Source organism: Aricia agestis, chromosome 7, assembly GCF_905147365.1.
Source record: "Aricia agestis chromosome 7, ilAriAges1.1, whole genome shotgun sequence".
Taxonomy (NCBI): Eukaryota; Metazoa; Arthropoda; class Insecta; order Lepidoptera; family Lycaenidae; genus Aricia; species Aricia agestis.
In genome coordinates this window covers 11849044-11870110 of record NC_056412.1, presented here as the reverse complement: position 1 = coordinate 11870110, position 21067 = coordinate 11849044, and the positions used below count along the sequence as shown (strand labels likewise).

Genomic DNA, 21067 nt, shown 5'->3' with positions numbered 1-21067 from the left:
AGGTAGGTCGTTATCCACAATGAAAGGAAAAATTATGAAACTGGCCAAGTGCGAGTCGGACTGGCGTACATAGGGTTCCGTACCGTAAATTTGTATGGGAGCCCCCCTTAAATCGCAAGTTTATGTACTTTTTATTACTTATTATTAAAGTTGAAATACAATTAAGTATTTTCTGAAATTTTCAAACTTTTTTACCATTATGGATATAGAGCAAAAAAGGGCAAAAAAACGTGTTTGTTGTATTCGATATATAGAGACCCCCGATTAATCATTTATTTTATTTTAGTTGGACTATTAGCTTTTATAGCGACAACAAAAGTACATAATTTGTAAAAAATTAAAATATCTAGCTATTGCGGTTCTCGAGATCTAGCCTCGTGACACACGGACGGACGACAGACAGACAGCGAAGTCTAGACTCATTAGGAATAGGCTCCCGATTTCATACTTTGGACAAGAAAACCTAAATACTGAAAAGTATAATATAACTTTATTAAATAAAAGAAAAGATTTTTATGTTTGTGGCTTTGCAAGAACATTAAAAATGAGTTTCAACTTCATAATCATTATTTTACGTACAAAAGGAAAAATAGTGTTAACAAAGTTAACACTGAAACTATGATAAATAAATTCGATTAAAATATAAATGAAATCAGAACTGCGAATTACGATGTACACTCCATACTCGCTCGATAGATGGTGTAGCACTCCCTTTATATCGCGGTATCGCTTGTTTGCGGAGTATAATTAGTATGGTTTAAAAAAATCCGGGATAGGTCGTAATACTCAAATCTAAAGTAACATCGGTGCACGAATAACCTCCTGGAAGTTCAAAAGTTGTTAGTGTTGGGCTATCGTCATAGAATTTGTACTTTGTAGAAGTACCTACCTGTTATTATCAATTAATTTTACGACCTAGAATATATACCTAGAGATAGAGAATGGGTGCTAAGCTAAGTACAGAAAAGTTTTAACGTGACCTGAAAAGAAAAGAAACCTTAAAAAAAGAAATGAAAAGCAAATATAAAACTTCATATTTGGGGTAGTTCATACTTACACAAACGGCAAGCGTAAAGTGTTTTTAGTATGTAACGACGCATGTGGACGATGGTACCCAATAAATCCAATCAGTCGCTGATTATTTCTCTAGTGCTCATTGCCAAGCCACTATAATAATTATAAAATAATGAAAACTATTGATAAATTCACTGAATGTTGATTTAAATTACAAAATAAGTTGAAGGCTTAGCTTGAATGTGATCTGAAAACTTTTTACGATAGATATATTGCATGGCTATGCAATATTTTGCTTGGCTCTTTTTTACATTTAATGTTTTGGTGGGATTTGCCTTAACCTCAACTAGGTATTTCAAATTCAAATTCAAAATCATTTATTTGCTGAAATAAGGTACTATATGGTGTTATAGAGGTAGGTATAAAATATGTTATTAGCATACCTATTAAAATTTTTACTTATTTAAATTTTTTCGACTTTCTTACGCCGGTTCTTCTCACAAGGTAGTTCCCGAACCGGTGGTAGGTTAAGAGCGGGCTGTCAAAAATATCAAAGCACACTAGCCCCGCCTACACACCATTCATACATTCCAGAATCGTGCCCCCGGACATTGTGCTTTGCGCTGCAGCATTAGTTACGCGATATAACTTTTTCTATGTGAACAATGCTGGGAACTCAAAAATATCCGTCTTCAATCTTCATACCCATACAAATTGCCGATCCGGGCAATTTAAACTGATTAAAGAGCTAGACGTGTGATTAAATGGCGTTGTTCAGTCAAAGGGCTAGCTGTCTGATTGAACGGCTATTAAAACCAGTTGGCTGCGACATATAAACTGCCGGCAGCTGAGATCACGACGCTACCATATGTGCAATGTGTGCAATGCACACGGGCGCCACCCTCTAGGGGCGCCAAATCGCCATCTTTAGGGGCGCCAAAACCAAGGAATCAAAAAATTTGCCTAAAGGGGCGCCAAAATCCTTTTTTTGCACACAGGCGCCAGTAGCCCTTACGGGGGCCCTGGCTGAGATATAAAACAACGGCTGCCGGCGCTGGCACTCAAAATGGCAAACGATGAAAATGCGTAAAACGCTAGGTTCCAGTGTCGGTAAACAAATTTTAAGAAGAAATAATTATACTTAATATAATCTTAAATATTCGACTTCTTAACCGACTTCCAAAGGTGAAGGTTGTATGTTCGGCTGTGGATATTTTAGTTTTTTGTGATTCATTTTCATCTACCTGCCTTACCGGTGGTAGGCATCATGTAGACTTTCAGAGAACATTTGCAAAAATTTATTCTGAATAAAAAATTTGAGTTTGAGTTTACTACCTTTTTTCAGCTACCAAAAAGTAAGATTTTGCGCCACAGCATACCCCGTAGAAGGATACTTCCGAAAGTACTGAACAGAACTTCGGACTCCTTATAATATACATTTTAGAGAGTTTCAGCGTTGTTTAAAGAAGCAATATTATGCTACTATGCAGATCACATTTATCATCATCATCATCACTATCATTAAAATATGCATCCTCACATTTGTACTTTTCATAGTCCTTTAGCTCAACTCTCAAAACTGATGTTTTTGATAATAATTCTGTCATTTGACAACAATTTGACAAGCGATGTTTGCCGAATAGGCGCCGTAAGCCTATTCGGCAAACATCGCGTGACTTCGGCAAACTTCGGAAAACGGCGCCGCGTCGCCGGCAGCCATTTCGGCAGCCGGCGCCGCGCCGGCAACGGAGGCACTCCCAAGTACTGCAAGAATATTATTATTTTCCCGCCATTTACTTGATACACCATGGTGCCTAAGAAAAAAAATGAAGTTTTGCCGGGAATGTGAAAATGGTGATATTGTGGTTTTTTTTTTATATTATTTTCCTAAAATTGTGTTAACTAGGTTTTTAATGTGTAATATTGGTAGGACATTAACCATTAGATATTCGTTATCGTGCACAAGTATGGCAAAATGATGTAATAACCAGAAACATGCTCTTTTGTGTTCCCTCCAAAACTCCATCGAAAGTTTCAGTAAAGCGCTACCACTTTACTAAATCGACCGACTTGACTTCTTGACTGTATTGACTTTATACTTAGACTTTGACTAGACTTTAGACCTGACTGACCTGACTAGAATTATAAAGAATATTGTTTTCCCGCCATAATATTATACGAGTATAATATTATGGCGGGAAAACAATATTCTTGTTCGGCTATAACCATGGCCAGTGTCGAGACACTGGCCATGGTTATAGCCGAAGTGACAAAAAAAATGTCAACTGTCAAAACAGTGTCAACTGTCACATTTTCTTGCCGATGCCCATGGTGTTACCATAATAACATAATTTCCCTTATTATGGTAAATAAAGGCAATAAAAATTCGGTTTCATAAAATCCAATAAGAAGCATAAAACACTTTCATAATAAACCTTGCAGTGAAGATATGAAATTGTAAATGCCTGAAGGATAAATGTTAAAAAGCTATATCGTATTTCATACAATTCTTGGAGTGTAAACTCTGAAATAGGGAAAGATTTATCTGTAGCTAGTAACTCTTTTGCCGCCAACGATTGCAAGGGGACTTGCTCTTTTTGGCGGGAAGAGGAAGGCGCCTTTTTTGAACAAAAATTTGTTAAATTTTTTATTTGCTAGTTTTCTTACATAAAATAAAAGGAAAAACAAACAAAATGCAAGGTGAAAGCGATGGAGATGATGCAAGTAGTTACAAATCGTCTTCATCAAAGAAAAGAAAAATTTTCGACAGCCCAGGCGATAAGTATAAACCATTTCAAAAGCCTTCTTACACAAGAAAATATCCCGATACTACCTCCAATGGAGAATTCATAGTCTTCGTAGAGCATTGCAATAAAGACACCAAAATAGGGAATATGAACCCCCTAAATTTATCAAAAATTTTCAAAAATGCTAAAGGGGTCCATGAAAGATCTAGAATAAGCGCCCGCAAAATAAAAATAATATTCAAACAAGCGGCACTAGCAAATGATTTCCTCAATGCCCAATTTATACAAGAGAATAACTTAAGAGCATATATCCCAGCTGCCTCTGTGGAAAGGGTTGGGGTAGTCAGGTACATTCCTAAAGAAATTAGCAATAGGGAGTTATTTGAAAAAATAAGTAGTGATCTTGATATTATTGGTGTACGTAGGTTTATGAAAAAAGAAAATAATACATTTGTTCCGTTAAATACTATTACTGTTACTTTTTCTGGCACTGTATTACCACAATGCATTTTCTTAGATGGATGGAGATATAAGGTTCATAATTATATACCTCCAGTTTTACAATGTTTTAAATGCTTACTTTTCAATCACTCTGCAAAATATTGTTTTAATGAACAAGCATGTTCTAAATGTGCAGAGAATCATTCTTATAAAGAATGCACATCAGAAGTTTTAAAATGTAAAAACTGTGGAGGTAATCACCTAGCTATTTCTAAGGAGTGTCCAATTAAGGCTTCTAAAATTAAGAAAAACATATCTTTGAGAGTTAATAATTCTACTTATGCAGACATAACAAATAATTTAACATCTTTCCCACCTCTTACAAAAGCTAATCCTCAAAATGTTAAAATTGTTCCAGAAAAGATATCAGCCCAGGACATTATTAATAATCAAAAAATTTTAGAAGCCATAATAAGCACTATTGTAAGTATAGGAAATTCTAATGAGATTAAGACTACAACACATATTAAAGAAACATTCATTAAAAACTTTAATAAGTAATGGATAGTATTAATATTGTACAGCATAACATCCAGAGTTTAAATAATAAAAAACCTTTACTTCAATCACTCTTAATAGATAAAGAAATAGATATAGCTTTATTAAATGAAACATGGCTTAAAACTTCAAGTCCTCGGGTTCATTTCCCTGGGTATAATTTCATTTATAAAAATGCTACAAATGAACACGGAGGAGTGGCAATAATTATTAGGAATTCTATAAAGTATGTGCAGCATCCGACTCCAAATTATCAAGATATACAGACTATTGCCATAACCATAGAAACAGGTATAGGTTCCATTACAATCCTTTGCATTTACAGTCCACCTAGAAACAAAATTAATAAAACAAAATTAAAAAGAATAATTAATAATCTTCCTAAACCTATTATCATATCGGGTGATTGTAACGCCCATCACATAGCTTTTGGTTGTACAATAAATAATACAAGAGGACGAGACTTGTATGAAGTTATAGATGAATATAATTTATGTATTTTAAATACAGGTTGTGCTACTACAGTAGGCAGACCAAACAATAACACTTCTGCAATTGATGTTACACTAGTGAGTCCAGAGTTGGCTCCCTATTGTGAATGGCATGTCGGTGACGATCCGTTGGGAAGTTATCACTTTCCAACTTTTACAAAACTTAATACTTCTCCTATGCAATATGACATAAATAAAAATGTAAATAAGTATTTATTCAAAAAAGCTAACTGGGATAAGTTCTTTAATATGTCAAAAGATCTATTTCAAGATTTTGACAATGATATTCTATGTTACTAACGTAACTAGATTGGAAGTTTACGGTAGCAACGCGTTGCCACTTCGAAGATGCCTGCAGGCATATCTCACATACATAATGACATAACGAATATATGACTTGACATTGTCTTTTGAACAAAAAAGTGGTTACGCATTTCTGAGAATCTTTTGTAAGACATTGCTACTCTAGTATTTTAGAAACTCATTGGATTTTGAATATAATTTACAAAATCCTTTAGAAAGTTATAATCATTTCTGTGATCTACTAAACACTTTAAGAGATGAATGTGTTCCAAAAATTATAATAACTAATTCATCTAAAAAATTTAAAAAAAAGGTACCTGCTCCGTGGTGGAATGATATTTGTGATAGGGCTGTAAAGGATTGTAGAGAAGCTTTGGAAAAATATAGAAGTAATTTAAGTATGGAAAATTATATAAATTATAAGAGATTAGATGCACTCAAAAAAAGGATTATAAAAGAGGAAAAGAGAAAAAGTTGGCAAAATTTATGCTCTACATTTAATAGATACACCCCAGTCACGAATATTTGGAATTTTATCAAAAAATATAAGCGTGTAGATTCTAGCATACATAGTAAATGTGATAGTTTTGTACCAGAATTTTTAGACAAATTTACAAATGATGAAGAATGTGAAAGTTCATTAGAAGATATATTTAAAAGTAATAATGATAGTGAATATTTCAACTTCTTTATGAAAGATTTTAGCTGGGATGAATTTTATAGTTCCTTAATGTCAAGAAGAGATTCTACTCCTGGACTGGATAATTTTCCATATTTAATGATTAAAAACTTACACAAAAATGCACAAGCAGTTCTTCTTAATATCTACAATCACCTATGGTCCAAACAAGTTATTCCCGACGAGTGGAAAACTCAGTGTGTTTTGCCCATTCTGAAAAAAGATAAGCCAATCCATGATCATAATTCTTACCGTCCAATATCACTCACTTCATGCATTGGAAAAGTTTTTGAAAATATGATAAAAGTTAGGTTAGACTATTTTACAGAAACTAATTCAATATTACCAGATTTTCAGTTAGGTTTCCGTAAAGGAAAAAGTACAGTTGATGGCTTTGTTTCATTTATAAATGATATTAAGAATTCTATAATGGCTCATTCAAATGCAATTTGTGTATTTTTAGATGTGCAAGGTGCATATGATAATGTTAATTTGTCTGTACTTATTAAGGTTTTAAGTGAATTGGGGATTCCTGGTAGGTTTTTAAATTGGATATATAGATTCTTAAATCACCGTCTTGTCTATGTGAAATTTAATGATATACTACATGGTCCAAAATTTGCACATAAAGGCTTAATGCAAGGAGCGATATTGTCTCCAATCCTGTATAATTTATATACATCACAAATTTGTAAATATGTAAAAGTATTAGGTGTTAATGTTCTACAATATGCTGATGATATAGTTATCTATTGTATTAATCGTCTACTACGCTCGGCCAATTGTAATATTAATTTAGCTCTTAAGCAACTGTTAAATTATTATAATAACAAACTAAAACTAAATATTAATTCTTCAAAAAGCTCAGTTATGACTTTTGGTAAAAGTCAATGTAATGTTCAAGTTAAATGTAATAATGAAATCATCTCACTAGTAAATGAACATAAATTTCTTGGTATAGTTTTAGATAACAAACTTAAATTTAATGTACATATAGATTATATATGTAATAAAGCTTACAAGCGACTCAATATATTGAGATGTTTAGCAGGAGTTTTTTGGGGTGCTGATCCAAAAATTCTCTCAATGTTGTATAAAAGTTTAGTTAGGAGCCACTTTGACTATAGTTGCTTAGCATATATTAATGCTAGCGCTAGTCTTCTAAAAAAGTTAGATATCATTCAAAATCAAGCACTGCGCATTATAACTGGTGCGATGAAATCCACCCCTATAAACTTGTAGCAGTACCTACGTTCGTTCGCCGATGAAACAAAGAAAACAACGCGCTCTGAAAAGAACGCACGCCGTCTTTGTATACGTTCGTTATAGAAGTTGAAACACAGAAGAAAATCGCTCTGCAAAGAACGTACGTTCGCAATGACGAGAGAAACAGCTGTCCGTGTAATAATACCGGACATGAACCGGCCTTGAAAAAGGCATTTTTCTAATAAGAATTCTTCGCAACAACACTACGCGTCTTCACATCGAGGTTACGTCGAGCGAGGGATCTTCGCAGCGTGGCTACGGTCTTCATGGCGTTTGCAGAGCTTCCATCTTCACAAAATGGCGGCACTACAATTATTACCGGCACGGCGGCGACCGGCAGCGAGACGTCGTCGGTATGGAATGCGCGCGCGGACTGGATTCGCGGCCCGCGAGAGCCCATATTTATACTCGGGCGATGCCAGCGCCTCGCGCCGCGGCGCGGCCAGTTTCTCGCGCGGCAATCATAATTACCTTGTAAATATTTCTTATTCAATTTTTTTCCCTTTCTAATTTTTGTAAATGTTTTTATCCCTTTCTGTACATCTCTTTCTAATTGTAATAACCAATCACAATCAATCTTTTAACCTTTGTACATTTCGTAATAATAATAATTATGTAAAATTTTTGTATATAAACCGCACAGATTGTTCAATAAATCACTTCAGTTCACCACAGTAAATCGAGTTTTACTCTTTACTCCTCCGACCTCTAGTGAACTCTTCGATCGCACAGCCGGTCCTCTAAACTGGTGACCCCGAAGAACAACAAGCACCATCAAGAGAAAACTCTGCCCGGGAAATCTCTGCTCGACAAAACTCTGCTCGAAGAAACGCTGCACGACGAATCGCTGCTCAAAATTATATTGAAGAAAATCTCTTCAAAATGGAACCCAGAGGCGAATCCCTGCCCGAAACCTCGGCACCCATCACGAACAACCCGGCTACGTCACCATCATCACAAGAGATCGCCGGCATCGCACTCTCCATGAGAATTCCACCGTTCTGGAGAGACAAACCCAGGCTCTGGTTCGTCACCTTCGAAGCAGCCACCAGCAGTCTTCAGAAGAACCAAAGCCAGCTCTCCCAGATGGTCATCGCTCGTCTGGAAAAAGAAGACATCGAACAAACCGCCGACCTACTGTACAAACCGCCAGAGACAAACGAATACCAAGCCCTCAAAGACCGGCTCATCTCCGCATATGAAGAATCTGACAGCCGGCAATTTCAAACGCTGCTGTCAGACATGGAATTGGGAGACCAGAAACCATCACAATTACTCAGACGTATGCGAAACCTGGCTCGCAACAAGGTCCCCGATTCCACCCTACAACTCATGTGGGCCAACCTCCTCCCGACAAATATTCGCTCCGTCTTGGCCGTCAGCGAAACTTTCCAGTCGAAGACCACACTCGACGAACAAGCTGCGCTAGCCGACAAGATCATCGAGCAGTCAACTGTAAATAATGTAAATAGCATCTCATCTCATCGTGTAAATAGCTCCGCATCAACTTCATCAAACGTCGAGTGCCTCCTAATCGAAGAAATCCGCAAACTCTCCCTAGAGGTCGCCGAACTGAAAAAACAACAATACACCAATAATAATAATTATAGAAGAGGACACTATCAACGCTCAAGATACAGATCGACATCCCGATTCCGTCAGCGGTCATCTTCACGTCCACGATCTCCATCACCATCGCCATTCTGTTACTACCACAACAGATTCGGCAAGGAAGCGAGAAAATGTACGCAACCGTGTACATTCAACAACAAGTCGGAAAACTAAGCAGAACGTTGGCAGCGGCGGAATCCGGCGTTCACAACAAACAATACCGCCTATTCGTCACGGACAAGACTACGAATCTCACTTTTTTGGTAGACACGGGTGCCAATATATCCGTCATACCGAAAAAGAAAGGCCTCCATCTCCAGCCGCTACCTTTTCAACTGTACGCCGCCAACAACACCGTCATACCGACATACGGCGAGAAGACACTTGAACTCAACATCGGACTTCGCCGACCGTACAAATGGAAGTTCATCGTCGCCGCAGTATCAAAACCAATCCTCGGTGCCGACTTCCTGCAACACCACGAACTCATAGTCGACTTGAAGAACAGAAGACTCATCGACGGGAGAACCAGTCTACATATTAACGCTCCTGGACGCTACACGGACGTACCTACTGTCCGTAGTGTCGACAGCACGCAGTCGTACCACGACATACTAGCTGACTTCCCCGGCATCACACGATTGACAGCGATGAACATCACGCCGAAACATAGCGTCGAACATTTCATCGAAACGTCTGGGCCACCGCTATATTGTCGCGCCCGACCGCTACAGCCACATCGCTACAATCAAGTGAAAAAAGAATTCGAAAATATGATGCAACAAGGTCTCTGTCGTCCCAGCAAGAGCGCCTGGTCTTCTCCGCTTCACGTCGTACCAAAGAAGAACGGCGACATAAGGGTGTGCGGCGACTACCGACGACTCAACGCAGTAACAAAGCCCGACCGCTACCCTATTCCCCGACTACGAGACTTCACCTTCCAACTCGCCGGAAAAAATATTTTCTCGACGATCGACTTGAACCGAGCCTACCAGCAATTACCAGTCCATGAAGAGGATATAGAGAAGACAGCAATCATCACACCATTCGGTTTATTCGAATTCCCGAGAATGTGTCCCGGTCTTAGGAACGCAGGCCAGACATTTCAACGTTTTATACACGAAATACTGCAAGGCTACGACTTCGTCTTCTCGTTCATCGACGACTTGTTGATCGCATCCAGCAGCGAAGAAGAACATCGCCAACATCTGCGGTGTGTTCTTCAACGCCTAGAAGAAAACGGAATCACGATAAACCCAGCTAAATGTGTACTCGGCAAGCAAGAAGTTAAATTCCTCGGCTTCACCGTAAACAGCGACGGAATCAAGCCGCCACAAGATAAATTACAAGCCATCGAAGATTTTCCGTTACCGAAGAACATAGAAGAATTACGACGCTTTCTCGGCATGCTAAACTTCTACCGAGACAGCATTCCGAACGCCGCTACAATTCAAGCCCCGCTACACGCATACCTGCACAATGCGAAAAAGCGAGACAAGACACCGATCGAGTGGAACGAGACATCAAAAGAAGCATTCACGGCTTGCAAAAATAGCATCAAAAACGCTGTTTTGCTTGCCCACCCGAATCACAAAGCACCGATCGCTATTTTCTCCGACGCCTCGGACACCGCAGCGGGAGCTGTAATACAACAATTCAACAATAACAAGTGGCAACCACTCGGCTACTTCTCGAAGAAATTTACAACAGCGCAAACGAAGTACAGCACTTACGATCGCGAACTTCAAGCTATCTACATGTCAGTAAAATACTTCAGAAAAATATTCGAAGGCCGAGAACTCATTATATTCACCGACCACAAGCCATTGACATTCGCCCTGCAGAAGAAAACATCGACATCGGAAACTCCGAGAAGAACTCGACAACTACTTTTTATCTCCGAATTCACGCACGACATTCGTCATATCAGCGGAAAAGACAACATAGTCGCCGATACATTCAGCCGTATCGAAACAATCAACACGCCGTCAGCTGTAAATTATGAAGAGTTATCTCGCGCGCAAGAGCGAGATAGCACGCTACCTACACTCTACAGCCAAGAAAACTTAAGTTTCAAAACAACTACGCTACCTAACTCCGATATCAAGATTGTATGCGAAACTTCAACAAAATACGTTCGGCCGTACATTCCGCAAGACTTTCGACGCGCCGTGTTCGACTCCATTCATAACATAAGTCATCCTGGAACAAAAGCATCAAGAAAACTCATCGCGCAAAAATTCTTCTGGCCGTCAATGAACTCCGACATTAGCGAGTGGACGAAAACCTGCATACAATGTCAGCGAAGCAAAATACAACGACATACATCGAGCGCCGTGTCGACATTCCCACAAGTCGATCGCTTTCAACATACACACACCGACATCATCGGTCCGCTGCCTACAACAGCGAGTGGTCATAGATACCTACTCACTATGATCGATCGCTCGACAAAATGGCCTGAAGCTGTACCACTCACCGACATCACCGCCGAAACCGTCGCAAGAGTATTCTACGAGCAATGGATAGCGAGATTCGGGTGTCCGACTACAATAACAACCGATCAAGGACGCCAGTTCGAGAGTCAGCTGTTCGTCAACCTAACTCGATGTATGGGTATCGAAAAAACCCGTACAACGCCGTATCACCCACAATCTAACGGCATGATCGAACGCTGGCATCGAAGTCTCAAGAATTCACTGAAAACAAGACTCATCAACAGTAATACATCGTGGATCGACGAGCTACCTACAGTTTTACTCGGACTACGCGCCGCCATACGAGAAGACACCGGAGTCAGCGCCGCCGAATTAACCTACGGTCGTAACTTACGATTACCGGCCGACTTCTTCGAAACAACATCATCATCGAGCCTAGATCATACCTACATCGAGCAACTACGAAAAAATATCAACTCTCTCAAGCCGAAAAACAATGTACAGCGCCACGGTAATCAACGCAACATCTTCATACATCGTGATCTACTTACGTGCGAATACGTATTTTTACGTCATGACGCCGTAAGGAAACCACTTCAAACACCGTACGACGGGCCGTACAAAGTTCTCCGACGAGAAGAAAAATACTTCGTAATACAACTACCCGATCGCACAGCAACAGTATCCATCGATCGTTTGAAGCCCGCCTACATACTGAGTGAAGATTACCTCGGCGAGTCAACGAGCAATGTACAACAGTCACCGGTAATTCTCAACTTACCTAATACCAATTTACCTGTTACCTTACCTTCACATACCAATAATTTACCTCAAAATACCTCATTACCCTTACCCGTTACCTCATTACCTTTACCTGTTACCTCACAACCATTACCAAGTGCAACACCGATCAAGCAGAAGTTACCAGCAAGTCCAGCACAGAAGACAACAAGAACAGGCCGTGTCGTCAGACTGCCGGTACGCTTCGCTTGAGGGGGAGCACTGTAGCAGTACCTACGTTCGTTCGCCGATGAAACAAAGAAAACAACGCGCTCTGAAAAGAAAGCACGCCGTCTTTGTATACGTTCGTTATAGAAGTTGAAACACAGAAGAAAATCGCTCTGCAAAGAACGTACGTTCGCAATGACGAGAGAAACAGCTGTCCGTGTAATAATACCGGACATGAACCGGCCTTGAAAAAGGCATTTTTCTAATAAGAATTCTTCGCAACAACACTACGCGTCTTCACATCGAGGTTACGTCGAGCGAGGGATCTTCGCAGCGTGGCTACGGTCTTCATGGCGTTTGCAGAGCTTCCATCTTCACAAAATGGCGGCACTACAATTATTACCGGCACGGCGGCGACCGGCAGCGAGACGTCGTCGGTATGGAATGCGCGCGCGGACTGGATTCGCGGCCCGCGAGAGCCCATATTTATACTCGGGCGATGCCAGCGCCTCGCGCCGCGGCGCGGCCAGTTTCTCGCGCGGCAATCATAATTACCTTGTAAATATTTCTTATTCAATTTTTTTCCCTTTCTAATTTTTGTAAATGTTTTTATCCCTTTCTGTACATCTCTTTCTAATTGTAATAACCAATCACAATCAATCTTTTAACCTTTGTACATTTCGTAATAATAATAATTATGTAAAATTTTTGTATATAAACCGCACAGATTGTTCAATAAATCACTTCAGTTCACCACAGTAAATCGAGTTTTACTCTTTACTCCTCCGACCTCTAGTGAACTCTTAGAGAGACCAACCGGTCCTCTAAAAACTCAATGGAAGTTGAAACTTATATTCCTCCTTTATTCTTGAGACGACTCATGTTAGCTAAGAAATACTTTGTTAAGATGATTGCAATTAAGTCCTCACTTCCTGTAAGAAAACTTAAAGTATCTGAGGAAATAACTAGTTTATTAGATTCTTCTGTAATAACATCACAAATTATTTCTACAAGGATTTTGCCTCAGATGCCGACTTTGTTACAGTTGGTTTTAAATATGACAAATGACATTTATTCTAGTGATCTATGGCCAATTTATGACAACTTTGAAGGTTCTCTAGAGAAAAAATATTTGGTAACAACTGGAGACATCTATGGTAAGACCGACTTTCTCAGTTTTATAGAAAAGAAAACAGACTTTTACAAAATCTATACAGATGGGTCGAAAACTATAGATGAGGTTAAATCGGCTTATTATGATGAATTTCTGGATGTTACCAAATGTTTTATAATCAGTAATATGTGTTCTATCGTAAATATATAAAAACTTTGTCATATGTAAATAATTTTCTTGTAATATCAGATAGTAAAAGTGTGTTAGTAGCTCTAGATAATAGTAATTTAAGTTTCAAAAGTAATTATTTAATTTTTAAGATCAAAAACATTCTACATGAATTAGTCAGTAATAACATTAATATTGAATTTCTATGGGTTCCCTCCCACAGAGGAATTGCTGGAAATGAGAGGGCGGATACAGCCTCTAGAGGACCACCAGATGAGGATCATAAGGACATCATAAAAGTGCCATTTACAGACCTCTTTTTGACTGTCAAAGATGAAATGTTTGAGCAATGGAAAAGAATCTGGAATATAGTAAAGGTTAATAAGGGTAAATGGTACAGTGACATAAAGAAAGATTTTTCAATCCCATGGTATTACACTGTACAGTTTGAATCAAGAAAATTCATATCAGTAATAACAAGGATGAGATTTGGACATTGCTTGGTCCCCTCCCACCTCCATAAATTAAGAATTTTAGATGATGCAAAATGCCCCAAATGCTTAGAAAATGATGCTGACCTCAAACATATAATCTTTGATTGCAAAGCACTAGGTCTGGACAGAATTTTACTCTGCTCTGAAATAGATAAAATTTGTAAAGATGAAGATATAAGTGTACCCCGCCGCCCAGAAGATTTATTGTCTAATTACAATTTCTTCAAATGTTTATACCGTTTTAAATGCTCAACGATGGAAAAAGTTTAAAAATAATTGTAAATAGGTACCGTAGTGTTTTGTTTTTTTTTTTTTTTTTGTAAATAGTGCTTAGTGTGAACATTGGTGAGAGCCTGTGATGAGAACCAACATAGAAGAAAGACATTCCTTTTTTTTTAATTTTAAACTGTTGTATTTTGTATTATTATTATTGTATTTTTTTTGGAGCAAAGGACTCGTTTCCAGCTCCCAATAAATTAAAAAAAAAAAAAAAAAACAACGATTGCAATAATTTTGCTGTTACTTTTGCTACATTTTATAATTTCAATTTTCAATATCTAATAAAGTATACGTGTAAATAACACTTGAAAAAACCCAGTTTACTTTAAGGTAAGATTTTTTCAAAATATATAAAAAAACTTGTATTGTAGGTACTTATTTGAACGCTACTATCAACAACCTATTTTCGTGATTAGTAATAATATTGCTTACAGGAAAGTGTTTTATGTATCCATTCAAAGTTTTAACTTCCAAATGAAATTATTTATAAATGTTTGGACTAGTTTTCAGGCTACAAGATGACTCATCAGTGGGGCCAGAAAGCGGAAGAATTGGAAATCTCGAACAAAGTTGCAGAAATCGGTATTTCAAAGAAATCAGACCAAAGTACAGATTCAGATGATGGGCCAGACACAGTAAACCCGGCGGAAACTTCTTTGCTGATGAAAATCATAAGGCAAGACTTAGTAGAATCTAAATTGGATATTGAAGTTGAAAGGAAAGATCCAAATTCACCTCTCTATTCAGACAAAACTTTTGAAGCACTTCATTTAAAACCGAATTTACTCAAAGGAGTGTACGATATGGGTTTCAATCGAAAATTCAAGAAACTGCCTTACCAACTCTACTTGCTGATCCTCCACAAAACATGATCGCTCAGTTCCAGTCAGGTACAGGTAAGCAGAGTTGATCCTACGTTAAACTATCCCCAAGTTTTGTGTCTAAGTCCCACTTATGAGCTCGCAATACAAACAGGTGAGGTAGCAGCAAAGATGGCCAAGTTTTGTCCAGAAATAAAGTTAAAATATGCGGTAAGAGGTGAAGAAGTGCCTAGAGGTAGTACCATTACTGATCACATACTCATTGGCACCCCGGGAAAACTTTTAGATTGGAGTATTCGATTTGGAATGTTTGACTTAAAGAAAATTAAGGTGTTTGTACTCGATGAAGCAGATGTAATGATAAACAGACAAGGACACCAAGATCAATGTATTCGCATCCACAAGTGCTTGCCACCAACATGCCAGATGATGTTCTTCTCTGCAACTTAGGACAGTACGGTTATGGAATTTGCAGAAATCATCGTACCCAATCCCATAATAATAAGGTTATTGAGGGAAGAAGAATCTTTGGATAACATTAAGCAATAATATGTTAAGTGTAAAGGCCCTGAAGACAAGTATAGAGCCATATGTAATATATATGGTGTTATTACTATTGGCCAGGCTATAATATTCTGTCATACGAGAAAGACAGCCAGTTGGCTTTCAGGAAAAATGTCAAAAGATGGTCACTCCGTAGCTGTATTGTCTGGAGAACTGGCTGTTGAACAAAGAATTGCAGTGCTGGACCGTTTTAGAGCAGGCCTAGAAAAAGTTCTTATTACTACTAATGTACTCTCCAGGGGTATAGATGTCGAACAAGTTACTTTGGTAGTTAATTTTGATATGCCAATGGATATTAACAGAAAGGCAGACTGTGAAACATACCTGCACAGAATTGGACGCACAGGCAGATTTGGAAAAGCTGGTATTGCAATCAATTTAATAGATTCAGACCAATCTATGGAAATATGCCTGGATATAGAGGCACATTTTGGAAAGAAAATTCATTTACTAGATATAGAGGATGCTGAAGAAATTGAGAAAATTGGAGCATAACACTTATGAAGATACTTGAAAGAAGAAAGCTTTGTTTTGTTACACCTTTATTACGCTTTTTTATTTCTACATTTAAATGTAATATTTTGCTATCGAAAATGCATGTCCTGTGTACCATTGAAGATATAATTAAGATTATGTCAATTCCATGCTAGTTGTGATCTGTTGACTGGGTTTGACAAAACGCAACCATTTTACTTAGGTCCGGCATTTGCCTATGAATAAACTTCTCTGATAGTACTTTATCTTGCTCCTTGCGCTGCTTCAGGATTTGCAGCTCCAGATATCATGACGAAAATGGCAATGGGGACAATGTACATCCACTGGAAAAGAAAAGAAATTAAATTGTTACATTATAGTTACAGCTGTTTTTTTAGGTTTTAAAAATACAAGCATAATAAATTCTTACATATTTTGCTAAGAATGATCTGTTATCCTTGAATTCACCCTTTTCTCTTGCCTCTCGCTCTCTCTCCAACTTTTGTATATAAGATGCAGTGTCAGGGCTGTGAATAGTTTGCAAAGTATTAATATTTTAATACCGTAGCTTAATGATATATTTATGTTAGCATAATATTTAACCCTTCAGTAAGTGCCAAAATCTTTGCAAAAATGTAGGGTACGTGGTTTGCAAAAAAAAAATGGCACCCGGCCTACCCCCTTTGTATAAATAATGTAATAACCTTACATCTAATCCATATTTTATGTTTGTGTGAAAAATATTATAATATATGTTAAATTTTCTATCTATCAAGCCATCATAATATAGTATTTAGTCAGATGTGATATTTGTCTCATCACTGTAAACTTTGAAATCTATGTTTCTAACTATTTCGCAACAAATATATTAATACATTATTATAATCTCAATAACACAGAGCTATACAAACTGTTTATGTAAACAATTCTTTGAAATAACTTAACTTGTTATCAATAAACAGATAAGAGATAAGAGTAATAAAAACCGGTTTTGGTATTATACACAAGCAAACTTCGTCCTTAGTGCAATACAAATAAAGTTCAAAATGGCCGCGGCCGGCAAAAAGCCGTTATAAATAGGTAATTTTTATCTTGATTATTTTACTAAAACGATACTATTATATACTATTACTAGGATCTAAATCGTTTTGTACACGATAATATACGCTTTTAACGTCAATTATTTACAAAAATATTAAACAAATCGCGTTCAAATCACATAAATAACAACCAAATTTTCTCGTGTAAACTAGAAGTTATTACGATGTAAGTATTTCTTTCAAATGATTATCTAAAACTATTTATAAATTATAATTAATAAATTAAACTATTTTACTACTTACATTCGTTAAATCCATCAATAATATCAAACAAACAACACAACATGGCAGAACACACACGAAAAATTCACGATTTTCAAATGACTGACAAATATTCGTCGACCACAGATTGTATAATATTTTGCATTCAGAATGTGGCAAATTTATCGTAGATCATAACTAACCAAACTTCTTCATACAAAAGTAGTCTCTAAGTCAACGAAATACGTAATTCAATCGAACGAAAGAGCGCGGCCACATCCGGCCGCTTGGGTGTAGACGGAATGGCTGCAGTATAATCTGTGGCGGCCGGATCCGGCCGCTTGGGGATTAAAAGGTTAAATGCCATTCACAGTCCACTGCGTAATAAATATTTCAATAAGAACTAGAAGATCTTAACATTTTGCTGTCTGAAATTGAGTTCTTTATTTTAGGTTAAGAATTAAAGCCTTACTGGCTAAGATTCACAAAAAGGGGGGGGGGGGGGGGGCTCAGGGGGCGCAGCCCCTCGCCAACACAAAAATAAACACAATCTAGAAAGTCCAAAAGTAGGTTAGGTTAGAACTTAGACCACAACACAGGGGAGCTGATGGAGCGCAGCTAGCGTGCAACCGTTACAAAATATAAGGGGGGCTCGGGGGGCCCCCCGCCAAACAAAAACAAACACAATCCAGAAAGTCCAAAAGTTGGTTAGATTAGAACTGTGACTGTGCTGCAGCAGCAGCCAGTAACGGTCACAAAACAGGCTGTAGGTTAGGTTAAATTCCTTAAAAAACACTATGCAAATTCCGAAAATTTCAAAGGTGAGAATCTTGAAAAATGGGGGTTCTCAGTGTAGATTTTGTACGAGGGGTGCTTACCCCTCCTCCCCTTCCCCCTCACCCCCGCTCCCCATCAATTTTGGAGTAGGTTTCCGAACCTTTATCATGATGTTAGATGTAGCCTCAGAATTCTGAAAACCTTTACCGCCTTACTCTCTATTTATATATATATATAGTATTATCTATGAGCCTTACACTGGGGCTTGGTCCACTTGACGGAGGTAGAACTTGGAATTAATATCATAGGTAGGGCTTCGATATTGTGTGTCTGTTTTTGATGAATTAGCTACTTGGAAGTTAACAGCAATCACTTCACCACATGGTAAAACCCAGACACTGATCAAATCTGACAAACCACTCTCTAAAAATGCAGCTGCTTTTACAGATGAAAAAAATTCAGTTTCTTTGGTATCAGCGGATGTAACTAAAGTTCTCATAGTGTAAAAATCGTCACTTGCAGCCAACTCCTAAAATTAAATCTTAATTAATATCATAGCATTTATATTTTTATGTTGTCAAGTTCTTTTAAACTAAGAAAAATACCTTAAGCTCTGTGATATGTTGCTTATTGAATTGTATTTGATCAATGGTAGCTACTCCAGCCCTTAGACTTTTTAATGAAATATTTCCTCTGGAGCAAAACTTGTTACCATTGCAATGGAGTGCATGTTCAATTTTAACATTAAGCCAGCCATCATAATCTAAAGAAGCCTGAAAGTAATTCACATATTATGCCAAAATAATGTATAATACTCAAATTGAAAACATACATAGATACCATTTCAAGATAATTGGTAAAAAGTATTTATTCGTAGATATTACCGCTAAGGACAACAAACAGAAGAAAACGGTAACTGAATACTGCTGCATCATTTCTTTTTTCATTTTAATAACAAATTGTAATTTGATTTGTCTTGGACTTAAAGGGAATAATTATATCTTATTGTTTTGTGAATTTACAAGTATTGTAATTTGTAGTAGGTAACTGAAATCCCTGAAATTCCCATGAAACATGAATTTTTCAATTCGCTGTTCTTCTTCTTCTTCTTTTGGCGTACCGCGTTAAGTGGCCCATTCATTATCCTGCTTTGCAGTCCGCCGTGTAGGACTGCGAAATCACGTAGCCCACACATTATCCTGCTTTGCCGTCCATCTCGGGATGTGATATACTTGCAAAATTCAATATCAGGGCTTCTAAGTACGAATACGTAACGAAACGAAGCATATAGGCATGCTCTACGTGGAAAATTAAGATGGTTTTGTTCAGAGTAGAACCTTCTAAAGTGTAATTTTAGGGAGAAACCAGCGTTTTTTTTTTTATCACACGGCTCACGTGTCATAGCCACATGTTAAAACATAATATATGACACGGCTGCCGCATCATCCACACTAAATCAGTTAAAGTATATATTTATTTACATGTTTTTGCTCCTTATTTCCATACATATACAGATTAAAGTCCTATGCAAGTATTTTCAGGGAGCCTTTGTGATTCAAGAGGAAGGTTTATAAGTATAATAAGTTAATAACATTCATTAAATAGCGGAGAAATACTGTTATTGGGGTTTCTAATGGCGTGATGTCGTAAATAATTACATTTTTTCCGCTTACATTGCAAACGCAGGCTGAACCCTACGAGATTTATCAAAATAATGTACCAAGTATTGTACATATTAAAAAGGTCTACTGCAGAAAACTCCGCGATGGTAGGTATATGTCTGTCTCTTATGGATATCCCACAATAACAGTTTTTTGTCATTTACTTTTAACGACAAATAATAGGTAATTTTCGAAGCGATTTTAACTAATACGGCATTAATCCTTATTCAATTAAACACTTTAAATATAATATTGATTTAATATAGATCTATATGGCCCTTTACAGCATATGATTTAAATGAATATTTTCGAAGATAATTACATACAGCTCGACAAGGCTTTAAATGAACGTGGGTGACATTGACCTGCTGATAAAGGAGAACTGTCAAACACATGTCAAAAATAACGTTTTTGCAACGTTTTTGTATGATAGCATCATAGATTAAATATAGCATTATGATAGAAACGTTTAGTTCCTTTTCTCGCCACGTTCATATAAAGCCATGTCAGTTGTCGAACTGTATTTAAAAATTGCGAGACGTAGCTTTTGCGGCGATACCGAATGCAGGCTACGGGTTACTACCGGTGCCCTGCATTCGTTTCATCTGCATTTCACTTCATCTCAATTCGATAATGAATATAAATCAAAACTGCTAAATCGATTTTAATTATTTTTTCAGTGGCTGTATATTTTATACCCGTGCGAAGCTGGAACGAATCGCTAGTAAATTAATAATATTATTCTCTTTACTGTCAAGTGTCAACAAGCATAGAATTAGAACGTAACGAAGTATTTTGATAACGTTGTCAACAAGGAGTTTTGCCGGGAACGGGAAAGAGTGATGTCACTGTCATATTGCTATACTGTGGTGATGTTCCCCGCGTTCCAGATGATGTTAGAAACGCTCACGCTCAAGA

General features: G+C 37.5%; 2 protein-coding genes and 1 pseudogene across 2 annotated transcripts; 2 read left to right on the top strand and 1 right to left on the bottom strand.

The window, feature by feature from the left end:
• The first annotated feature begins 3702 nt into the window (after window positions 1-3702).
• On the top strand, window positions 3703-5413 carry LOC121728669. Its single transcript, XM_042116894.1, has one exon. It carries the CDS (start codon window positions 3708-3710, stop codon window positions 4761-4763), a length of 1056 nt encoding a protein of 351 aa, XP_041972828.1. The 5' UTR covers window positions 3703-3707; the 3' UTR covers window positions 4764-5413.
• A 2830-nt stretch (window positions 5414-8243) lies between these two features.
• On the top strand, window positions 8244-16481 carry LOC121728668 (annotated as a pseudogene).
• Window positions 16478-19563, bottom strand: LOC121728670 (ER membrane protein complex subunit 10-like). Its single transcript, XM_042116896.1, has 6 exons — window positions 19373-19563; window positions 19094-19261; window positions 18746-19017; window positions 16841-16937; window positions 16673-16754; window positions 16478-16546 (listed from the first exon to the last, which is right to left on the bottom strand). The coding sequence occupies exons 1-5, from the start codon at window positions 19433-19435 to the stop codon at window positions 16674-16676; spliced, it is 681 nt and encodes a 226-aa protein (XP_041972830.1). The 5' UTR covers window positions 19436-19563; the 3' UTR covers window positions 16478-16546; window position 16673.
• Window positions 19564-21067: the final 1504 nt, after the last annotated feature.